This window comes from Myxocyprinus asiaticus, chromosome 27 (genome assembly GCF_019703515.2).
Source record: "Myxocyprinus asiaticus isolate MX2 ecotype Aquarium Trade chromosome 27, UBuf_Myxa_2, whole genome shotgun sequence".
Taxonomy (NCBI): Eukaryota; Metazoa; Chordata; class Actinopteri; order Cypriniformes; family Catostomidae; genus Myxocyprinus; species Myxocyprinus asiaticus.
The window spans coordinates 10,779,356-10,791,467 of record NC_059370.1 but is presented as its reverse complement, the minus strand read 5'-3'; the positions used below and the strand labels follow the sequence as shown (position 1 = coordinate 10,791,467).

At 39.2% G+C, this 12,112-nt stretch overlaps 1 protein-coding gene across 2 annotated transcripts in view; it reads right to left on the bottom strand.

Annotated features, from left to right (window-relative positions):
• The window catches only part of LOC127417591 (protein FAM193B-like), a 33,955-nt gene that overhangs the window by 11,589 nt on the left and 10,254 nt on the right, over nt 1–12,112 (bottom strand). The window contains exons 5-8 of one of the 2 annotated variants that reach the window (XM_051657620.1): nt 11,046–11,454; nt 10,625–10,814; nt 8,022–8,255; nt 3,919–4,960 (exon numbers count right to left, since the gene is read on the bottom strand). In XM_051657620.1, coding sequence (XP_051513580.1) covers nt 3,919–4,960; nt 8,022–8,255; nt 10,625–10,814; nt 11,046–11,454 — 1,875 coding nt within the window. The remainder of the gene's footprint in view (nt 1–3,918; nt 4,961–8,021; nt 8,256–10,624; nt 10,815–11,045; nt 11,455–12,112) is intronic. The other variant, XM_051657621.1, reaches the window with a different exon arrangement.

The following is a 12,112-nucleotide window of genomic DNA, read 5'->3' as shown; positions in this document are numbered from 1 at the left end:
ATTACTGAAACACACAAACCAAATTTGCACCTTGATTTTTATATATATATACGCTTGCAAGCTTTACTCTCATATATATACTGTATATATACACTGATCAGCCACATTAAAACCACTCGCCTAATATTGTGTATGTCCCCCTCATGCTGCCAAAACAGCACCAACCCCCATATCAGAATAGCATTCAGAGATGATATTCTTCTCACCACAATTGTACAGAGCGGTTATCTGAGCTAACGTAGACTTTGAACTCTCTCATCAACAAGGCGTTTCTGTCCACAGTACTTCTGCTCACTGGATGTTTTTTGTTTTTGGCACCATTCGGAGTAAATTCTAGAGACTGTTGTGTGTGAAAATCCCAGGAAAGCAGCAGTTACAGAAATACTTATTCTGAGATGTGGGTTGGCGCAGTTTTGGTGGCACAAGGGGGACCTACACAATATTAGGCAGGTGATTTTAATGTTGTGGCTGATCGGTGTAAATATACAGTTGAAGTCAGAATTTTACATACACTTATGTTGAAGTCATTAAAACTCATTTGTTAACTACTCCACAGATTTCATATTAGCAAACTATAGTTTTGGCAAGTCGTTTAGGACATCTACTTTGTGCATGACACGAGTAATTTTTCCAACAATTGTTTACAGACAGACAGTTTCACTTTTAATTGACTATCACAATTCCAGTGGGTCAGAAGTCTACTTACACTAAGTTAACTGTGCCTTTAAGCAGCTTGTAAAATTCCAGAAAATTATGTCACGCCTATAGTCAATTAGCTTCTGATAGGCTAATTGGAGTCAATTGGAGGTGTACCTGTGGATGTATTTTAAGGCCTACTTTCAAACTCAGTGCCTCTTTGCTTGACATCATGGGAAAATCAAAAGAAATCAGTCAAGACCTCAGAAAAAAAGATTGTGGACCTCCACAAGTCTGGTTCATCCTTGGGAGTAATTTCCAAACGCCCGAAGGTACCACATTCATCTGTACAAACAATAGTACTTAAGTATGAACACCATGGGACCACGCAGCCATCATACCACTCAGGAAGGAGATGCATTCTGTCTCCTAGAGATGAACGTAGTTTGGTGCGAAGTGCAAATTAACTACAGTTTGCAAGTGCACATGGAGACAAAGATCTTACTTTTTGGAGAAATGTCCTCTGGTCTGATGAAACAAAAATTTAACTGTTTGGCCATAATGACCATCGTTATGTTTGGAGGAAAAAGGCTTGCAAGCCGAAGAACACCATCCCAACCGTGAAGCATGGGGGTGGAAGCATCATGTTGTGGGGGTGCTTTGCTGCAGGAGGGACTGGTGCACTTCATAAAATAGATAGCATCATGAGGAAGGAAAATGATGTGGATATATTGAAGTAATATCTCAAGACATCAGCCAGAAAGTTAAAAGTTCGGTCGCAAATGGGTCTTCCAAATGGACAATGACCCCAAGCATACCTCCAAAGTTGTGGCAAAATGGCTTAAGGACAACAAAGTCAAGGTATTGGAGTGGCCATCACAAAGCACTGACCTCAGTCCGATAGAAAACTTGTGGGAAAAACTGAAAAAGCACGTGCGAGCAAGGACGCCTACAAACCTGACTCAGTTACACCAGTTCTGTCTGGAGGAATGGGCCAAAATTCCAGCAATTAATTGTGAGAAGCTTGTGGAAGGCAACCCAAAATGTTTGACCCAAGTTAAACAATTTAAAGGCAATGCTACCAAATACTAACAAATTGTATGTAAACTTCTGACCCACTAGGAATGTGATGAAAGAAATAAAAGCTGAAATAAATAATTCTCTCTACTATTATTCTGACATTTCACATTCTTAAAATAAAGTAGTGATCCTATCTGACCTAAGACAGGAAATGTTTTCTACGATTAAATGTCAGGACTTGAAAAAACTGAGTTTAAATGTATTTGGCTAAGGTTTATGTAAACTTCTGACTTCAACTGCGTGTGTGTGTGTGTGTGTGTGTGTGTGTGTGTGTATGTACAGTGGTGTGAAAAAGTGTTTGCCCCTTCCTGATTTCTTATTTTTTTGCATGTTTGTCACACTTAAATGTTTCAGATCATCAAACAAGTTTAAATATTAGTCAGAGATAACACAAGTAAACACAAAATGCAGTTTTTAAATGAAGGTTGTTATTATTAAGGGAAAACAAAATCCAAACCTACATGGCCCTGTGTGAAAAAGTGATTGCCCCCTAAACCTAATAACTGGTTGGGCTACCCTTAGCAGCAACAACTGCAATCAAGCGTTTGCGATAACTTGCAATGAGTCTTTTACAGCGCTGTGGAGGAATTTTGGCCCACTCATCTTTGCAGAATTGTTGTAATTCAGCCACATTGGAGGGTTTTCGAGCATGAACTGCCTTTTTAAGGTCATGCCACAGCATCTCAATAGGATTCAGGTCAGGACTTTGACTAGGCCACTCCAAAGCCTTCATTTTGTTTTTCTTCAGCCATTCAGAGGTGAACTTGCTGGTGTGTTTTGGATCATTGTCCTGCTGCAGAACCCAAGTTCGCTTCAGCTTGAGGTCACGAACAGATGGCCGGACATTCTCCTTCAGGATTTTTTGGTAGACAGCAGAATTCATGGTTCCATTTATCACAGCAAGTCTTCCAGGTCCTGAAGCAGCAAAACAGCCTCAGACCATCACACTACCACCACCATATTTTACTGTTGGTTTGATGTTCTTTTTCTGAAATGCGGTGTTACTTTTATGCCAGATGTAATGGGACACACACCTTCCAAAAAGTTCAACTTTTGTCTCGTCAGTCCACAGAGTATTTTCCCAAAAGTCGGGGATCATCAAGATGTTTTCTGGCAAAAATGAGACGAGCCTTAATGTTCTTTTTGCTCAGCAGTGGTTTTCGTCTTGGAACTCTGCCATGCAGGCCATTTTTGCCCAGTCTCTTTCTTATGGTGGAGTCATGAACACTGACCTTAACTGAGGCAAGTGAGGCCTGCAGTTCTTTGGATGTTGTTGTGGGGTCTTTTGTGACCTCTTGGATGAGTCGTCGCTGCGCTCTTGGGGTAATTTTGGTCGGCCGGCCACTCCTGGGAAGGTTCACCACTGTTCCATGTTTTCGCCATTTGTGGATAATGGCTCTCACTGTGGTTCTCTGGAGTCCCAAAGCTTTAGAAATGGCTTTATAACCTTTTCCAGACTGATAGATCTCAATTACTTTCTTTCTCATTTGTTCCTGAATGTCTAGCTTTTGAAGATCTTTTGGTCTACTTCACTTTGTCAGGCAGGTCCTATTTAAGTGATTTCTTGATTAAGAACAGGTGTGGCAGTAATCAGGCCTGGGTGTGGCTAGAGAAATTGAACTCAGGTGTGATAAACCACAGTTATGTTTTAACAGGTGGGGCAAACACTTTTTCACACAGGGCCATGTAGGTTTGGATTTTGTTTTCCCTTAATAATAAAAACCTTCATTTAAAAACTGCATTTTGTGTTTACTTGTGTTATCTTTGACTAATATTTAAACTTGTTTGATGATCTGAAACATTTAAGTATGACAAACATGCAAAAAAATAAGAAATCAGGAAGGGGGCAAACACTTTTTCACACCACTGTGTATGTATATATATATATATATATATATATTACACACACACACGCACGCACGCACACACAGTATATAAACACTTTTTTCAGATTAATCCAAATAGTAACTAATAACTACATATCTTATGGTTTATTGAATGATAAATGATCAGATTTGGCATTTAATAATTGATTAAATTACCTTGGATGTCTAAATTTGTAAGGTATTGGTACGTGTTTCAGTGATGATAATTAGGTTGCGGTAAAAAGAATTACTTATAGTTAAAAACCAACTCAAACAATGACCGTGGGATCCCTGCAAGCTTAGCAGCCAGCTTGCTTTTTGTCCAGATGCCACTTACCAATTGCATTATTTGACTTATCCATCTTGCTTTTGTTCTTGTTTTTACTTTTCCCCTTCGATTGGGGTGCTTGCTGCTGTGCATTGGGAGCGTTGGAGATGGTTTTAGTGTCTACATCGTGCTCCGACCTGTTTGCCCGTGAGTCCGAGAGGTCGTTCTTCCCTCTCTGTGAGTTGAGCCCTGTGTTATGATGACCATTCAAGGCTCCGTTGGACACCTGCTTGCACGCTTTACCCTCTTCTGACCGCATACTCCCTGTTTTCTGCGAGTCTGCTTGCTGCTGAGTCTGGTTGTTCTGTTTGGATCCACCCTTGTTGCTCTTATCAGAATCTGCTGCCCTTGTTTCCTGCACCTTAAGCGTCTCAGTTTTAACAGTTTTCGTACTGGCCACCTGCTCCTGAGTTAAAAGGTCTTGTTGTCGCTGATTCTGCTGTTGTTTCTTACCTTTCTTCATCTTGGATCCAGCTCCAGTTGAAATTTTGGTTTCAGGGGCTTCCTCCTTGGGCTTGGCTGCATTAGTAGAGCCAGGATGGGTGGACTCGGATCCCGTGGCAGAGCATCGTTCTGGGGACCGTACTTGGATTAGCTTGGACAAACTGGGCGTGGAGTGGAGCCTCAGGATGTCTTTAGCAGCAGTGGTGGTGTCCTCCCAACCGTTAACTATATCCAGATCTCTCTTGAAGTTCTTCAGTGAGAGTGGTGCCAGATCCAAGTCAATCTGCTGCAGATCAGAAGATCCGTTGAGGTGAGACAGCAGGTGGTTGCCTTCCAGTGTGGCTGCCTTCTTGGGGAAGTCATTTACATCCAGGTTGAGGTCGTACATGCTGAAGGAGGCACGAATAGAGTCTTTGATGGTGTTTTTGATCTCCTCCAGACGGCTGGTCAGGAAACTGTTAACTCTCTCCAACTCCAGCTGAGGCCACTCCAACAGTCTGTTCGCCTCCCCGTCTGGTATGGAATCTTCTACGGGATCTGGAGGAGATACAGAGTGGTGTTCACTGCTGGTGGCCTCAGTGCTTCCCTGCAGAGCCCTCTCCTTCTCCTGATAGAGAATGTGAGAAATCAGTCAGTCACAATCATGTCTTTTAAAGAAAGTTGGATGGGTGAATTCTGCATTTGGATAAACACTGTAACGGTAATGTAATGTAATGTTGGCTTAAAAAAAATAAAAAAATAAAATAAATACCTCAGCTTCAAAGATACAATCTAGACACAGGAGTTCTGGTTATAAAATTATGTTATGACACAATAAAACTGTTAAATTTGTAATCGGACAGCGACGATATCTGACAAATATCCTGATGCATATTGCGACCCTCATTAACTACGTTTCCATCCAAGGGTTTTTTGCAACAAAAGGTGTAGCGCATCAAAAAGTTTACTGATATAGATGATGGAAACGCAAATTATCGCTAAGATTTCACAAGTGTCGACATAATATTTTTCCGTTTAACTCTAGCACATAAACTCTATGTCGATACTTCAAATGTCACGAAAAACTGGTTTGGAAACACTTTTTGTCGAGAAAATTGACATTAACGCAAAGATTTAGTCACATGACAGAATTTACCCCAGTCGTTAGCCTGTGTTAATCATGACGACAAGGTATACATCCTTGAAAGCCAATTTATTGTACGTGAAGCATTACTCGCACTGTAATGGATTGGTCTTAACGGCATTCCTGCACAGATCTGATGCTGCAAACTCATCTGCGTCATGACACTTCCAGGAGTGCCAACACAAATACAAATCTCGTGTGTCATGCACCTGTCATCAACGAGTGCACGGAGAACAAATGAATGGCCACTCTTTGCGATTAATTTAATCGCGGTAGCCATCCGTTTATTTATTAAAGCTGCTTTACCACACCATTCAAAATAATAGATGGCATTCATGGAATTAGCCCACAATACAAAAAACATTATTTCTGTGCACAAAGATGTTTTAAATAAAAAATAAATACAAAATACTAGGAGAAAAGCATCAGAACACTCAATTCTATAAAATTATTGTTTAGCTTACTTTTGAAAAAATGCCAGCAAAATTCCCTGTATTAAATTAAATTACCAAACGAATAAAGCGTTAAATTAAAAAAAATAAACTACCAAAGGAAAAAATAATATTGTTTGGCCTATACAATTGCCTTTTTATTTTTTTTACACAAACTTAAATTAGCCTTACTGAATGACATTCTCAGAATGTTTTACACTTTTTTCAAGACTATAAACTATCAGAACTATTTGTCCAATGCTGAGTTCACTTTCAGAAAACTAGCTTTTGAACATTTTAAAACTTTAAAATATTTGAAACCTAACCCTTTTTACCTCGGATTGCATTTGCTGAGCTTCTTCAGAAAATGTAAATTGCATTATGACGCTAAAATTAATTTGAGATGACAATCAAATTCAGTTGGTCATTAAAAGTTGCTGGACAAACATGCGTGACATAATGCAGTTGAGATGGCAATGCTTTAGGTTAGATGATTGTTCAAAATAGCCTATTGAATATCAGGAATGTATCATATATAAACCCTGATATTACACCACAGAAATTTTTCTTTAATAGCTGTGCACACAGCATATATAAAACGATGGATGGTCCTTATACTTAGACCGAAAGTTTCCCCCACTACTTGGTGCAGGTTGCCAGCTTGAACAAGGCTATGACGATTCACTTTCGGGTCAGAACCGGTGGCAACCCGCGATAGGTGCATCATCGGGACCAATATTACGTCCTATCAGAAGGATACAATTTTAATTGTAACTCCTCGTCTTCTGATTGCATTTATTTGTGAAATTAAAATGACAGTAAGCTGGCTAATTTCAATGAACTGTCTCAATGCTCTCCCTATTTTACCAAAACTTTGGGGGAAAAAAGATTAGGGACATCTGGGAGGCGAGAGGTACACAATTAGCGATATACACACATTACTGTATGAAAACGGATTAAGGGCAGATTTCTTTTGCGATAAACCAAAACGTATGCAACAACGTTTTTTTTTTTTTTAAGCATGACGTCATCATGCACACAATTTTTATCGATAAAAGGCCAATTGAATGGAAACAGGCATAAGATTTTTTAGGCATTTTCACTTTGTCGATAACAAACTAGGTTACTGACAGATGTTGATCGACAGTATCGGGGAATGTCAAAACCAAGGAGCTGGGAACTTGCCTAATATATTAAAAATGTGTGTGTGTGTGTGTGTGTGGGGGGGGGTATGTGCAGTGGTGTGTAATATTGCTCATCTTCCTGCCACTGTGGAGGGGCGTCCTGTAAGACATCTCGGAGTGACACGTGACAAGAAATGCTGTTAGACAAAAAGACGTGCTTGAAGAAACATCTGATTATATTTTTTAAGAACAGATGAAAGAAAAGCTGTTGATGCACGTGTCTGATTTGCTGTTTGTTCAGAAACGTGCAGCACAAGTGTGACTCGTGGAACACGCGCATGTCAAGAGTTTTCACTCCTTTTTGTGTTTTAGTCATCTGGAAGAATACTGTCATCTATGAGAATGCTGCCAATGACCTCAGACCATCTCAGGAGGTGCTCATTGAAATTAGTTTGTTTTATTTCCACGAAGCAGTTCATGCTTAACATGCATTGTGACTGCAACTCCACAGTATATCTCTTAGGGCTGCAACTAGTGATTATTTTGACACTTTTATTTAATTTCTTAGATTAATTGGATTAAAAAAAAAAAAATTCCGAAATGATACAGATCAAAAGGATTTGGTTTGATTCACGATACTGAATTCATGATACTCACAAACTTTAAACAAAGCCTGAATCATGAAAAATTAAGTTTAGTTAAGATTTTTTTTTTATACTTTAACGACATATGCAAAACAGTTCTTTTCTTTTTGCTTGTAAAACTTAACAAAAAGTGCTTTTCATTAAAGTGCAAAATGATCCATCAGGGATGGAGTGTGACTAAAAATCAGCCCAGCAGAGGGCAATGGTGACAACAGAATAAAAAGATTAATAATTCTGCTCAGCTGAAACGTTCATAATTATATAAGATACATATGTTGTACACAGCCTTAACATTGTTTAAAATTCTTATAAAACAAACACCATCAAGCAAAGCAGAAGACAGTACCTTTTTCTTCTGTTTGTGACGGGCACGTTTGGCTGCCTTGGCACTGTTAACAGGCTTGGGCTCTGTGCTGTTGATGAAGTCCAGGAGTTCGTCCACGTCTCGATGGTCTATGGCACTTTGAGCTGCTGGGTCCAGATCCTGCCTTTGAGGAAGCTCCTCTTTACGCCGTGTGAGTCTGGACCGAAGCTTCTCCCTGATTTCAGCATAGTTCCGGCTGGTGGGGGCAGCCGGAGGCTGGAAAGGCAGATAAAAACAATATAAGTTATGGCATATGAAAACTAGTAGTCAACTGATATGGGTGTTAAATAGCTGATGCCGAGAGATCAAGAGAGCAGGTTGGTCGATTGCTAATATATGATTGAATACATATTTTCTGTCATTTCATTATTTTACATCCACAAAATTACTGAAATCAAATGTATGGGTGTTTCCTTAACTTCAGGCACTTTTTAGGTTGATTTTTATTAAAGTGCACAGAACTTTTTTCTTTTTGTTGTACGTACACTGGTGGCCAAAATTTGGAATAATGTACAGATTTTGCTGTTTCGGAAGGAAATTGGTACTTTAATTCACCAAAGTGGCATTCAACTGATCACAAAGTATAGTCAGGACATTACTGATGTAAAAACAGCACCATTACTATTTGAAAAAAGTCATTTTTGATCAAATCTAGACAGGTCACATTTCCAGCAGCCATCACTCCAACACCTTATCCTTGAGTAATCATGTTACATTGCTTATTTGGTATTAGAAAATCACTTGCCATTATATCAAACACAATTGAAAGCTATTTGGTTCGTTAAATGAAGCTTAACATTGTCTTTGTGTTTGTTTGTGAGTTGCCACAGTATGCAATAGACTGGCATGTCTTAAGGTCAATATTAGGTCAAAAATGGCATATAAAGAAACAGCTTTCTCTAGAAGCTCATCAGTCAATCATTGTTTTGAGGAATGAAGGCTATACAATGCTTGAAACTGCCAAAAAACTGAAGATTTCATACAAAGGTGTACACTACAGTCTTCAAAGACAAAGGACAACTGGCTCTTACAAGGACAGAAAGAGATGTGGAAGGCCAGATGTACAACTAAACAAGAGGATAAGTACATCAGAGTCTCTAGTTTGAGAAATAGACGCCTCACATATCCTCAGCTGACAGCTTCATTGAATTCTACCCGCTCAACACCAGTTTCATGTACAACAGTAAAGAGAAGACTCAGGGGTGCAGGCCTTATGGGAAGAGCTGCAAAGAGAAAGCCACTTTTGAAACAGAAAAACAAAAAGAAAAGGTTAGAGCGGGCAAAGAAACAGATATTGGACAACAGATAATTGGAAAAGAGTGTTATGGATCTTAACCCATTGAGCTTTTGTAGGATCAGGTAGACTGTAAGGTGTGTGAGAAGTGCCCGACAAGACAGTCACATCTATGGCAAGCGCTACGGGAAGTGTGAGGTGAAATGTCACCTGAGTATCTGGACAAACTGACAGCTAGAATGCCAAGGATCTGCAAAGCTGTCATTGCTGTACATGGAGGATTTTTGATGAGAACACTTTGAAGTAGTTTAAGAAGTTCTGAACATTTGTTTCAAATTGTAATAGTAATTTTTCATGTTATTAATGTCCTGACTATATATTGTGATCAGTTGAATGCCACTTTGGTGAATAAAAGTACCCATTTCTTTCCATAAGAGCAAAATCTGTACATTATTCCAAACTTTTGGCTGCCAGTGTAGGTCACATTAAAACTGACTTTTTTACCAGGCCTTCATTATTTATTTGTTTCAAGTCTTATCCCAGAACCATACTTTCAATATTAATGGAACATTTTTACTAATTTACCCTCATGCCATTCTAGATGTGTATGACTTTTTTTCTTCTGCTGAACACAAATTAAGATTTTTTGAAAAATATCTCAGATCTGTAGGTCCATACAATGCAAGTGAATGGTGGCCAAAACTTTGAAGCTCCAAAAAGCACATAAAGGCAACATAAAAGTCATCCATACGACTCGTGGTTTAATCCATGTCTTCTGAAGCGATCCAATTGAGAATTTGGGTGAGAACAGACCAAAATATAACACATTACAAGATTAACTATAAATCTTGACATCAGCAGCTCCTTGTTGATCATGATTTCAAGCTTGATTACACTTCCTAGCACCATCTAGCATTCTGTGAATGCGTCAAGCACTAGAGAGTGTAATCGAGCTTGAAATCATGATCAAGCCTAGAGACTGCAATGACAAGATGAAAGAGGAGTTACATTTTGGTCTGTTCTCACCCAAAACATTTTGGATCACTTCAGAAGACATAGATTAAACCACTGGAGTCATATGGATCCATTTTGCCTTTATGTGCTTTTTGGAGCTTTAAGGTTTTGGCCACCATTCACTTGCATTGTATGGACCTACAGAGCTTAAATATTCTTCTAAAAATCTTAATTTGTGTTCATCAGAAAAAAGGAAGTCATACTCATCTGGGATGGCATGAGGGTGAGTAAATGATGAGAGAGTTTTCATTTTTGAGTGAACTATCCACTTAAAACCGGGGCAATACAAGGTGGAGCAATGTCTGAACTTATGCAAGCTGCATTAGGAAAACCGTACCGCGTTATGGCCGAAAAATTCGCAGTAGCAACAGTCACAGTATTTCCCATCCTTCTGATTGGTGGAGGAGGATGCACAGGAGCTGCGCTCTGAGCTGCTGTCCTCATCCTCACCTTCTTCAAGCTCACAGGGCGGTGCATGACACAACGACCCATTGGGCAACTTGTGCCCTTTACATGCCTGGTCCCTGCTTATACAGAACAACACAAACAACTTAAAAACATACAGTGTTAAAGGAATTTAAAGCCACCACAACATTTTCAAACACCTTTCAAACAATTAAACCTGTTAACATAACCTGTAAACAGTCATCACTTTTGTAATTCCATTTGTTTGCCATAGTCATGTGGAAATTACACATGCCACCTTTAAACAAAACTACTGACCAGAGCAGCTCCATACGTTTTTTAATGACGCTAACCTGCACGCCCCAGACGTTAGTTGTCCAGCATTGGAGGAGGCTACAGAGCTGCCGTTACTGTGTCCATTGCAAGGGTGACTGCAACCTATGAGTGAGTTGCCAAGTTTACTGTGTTGCGTGTTAACAGCAGGAATGTGGGAATTCTTGCAAGCGCTGGGCTTGTGGAGGGCCACTGGACTGTCCGGCCCACTCGAGTGCTTGGCTGCAGGAGCGTGAATGTTCGGTACAAGCGGGGAGAAGGGAGCGTTTGAAGCAAGCCCCGAACTAGCGGAGTTGATGTGAACATGCTGACTGGAGTTTTGCTTGGGAGGCAGCAGTGAGGAATACTGGGAGGAGAGACCAGTGGGACTGTTGGGTGGCACTGACAGGTCTGCAGCTTGGTGGTGGTCACTTGGGTGGAAAGCTTCTCCTGTAGAGAAACATTAGACTCATTTAATGCACTTTCTGGAGTTTTTTGTATGATGGTTGTTTTAAAGGCACTTAGTTTTAAGGCTTAAGTCATAAGTTTAGAATCTATGTATCCCACATCCATTGCATCACTCAAGAAGCATAATTAGACAAATGTATTGTTAACATTGTTGCCCACACACCAAAATAGTTGTTCAAAATAAGTAAAAATAATATATATAATTTAATTTTTTTGTATTTTGTATAAAAAAAATTTTTTTTTTAAAGGTTTCAGTTTCATTTTAATGGTGAATAAACTTTTTATTTTGTTTTCATTGTACAAAAATGCCTACTTTAAGTTTTGTTTTTATTTAGTTTCAATATCAGCTTCATTCAACTTAAGTTCAACTTCTCAAATCCTTACATTTCTGCCAAACATCAACTACATCATACTTAACCCTTGTGTGTCAATAAAAAAAGTTACTCAGAGGTCAATAGAGGACAAAAATGTCTGCATCAAAAAACTGCCATAATAATATATTTACATTATTTACCACTTTCAATGAGTTAAATTTTTGACCAACATCAGTCCTGATCATAACTTCCAAATATTCATTCATTTTCAGGATTTTAACCCTTTAAATGCCAGTTTGTTTATATAATGCCACTGTTGTTTTTAT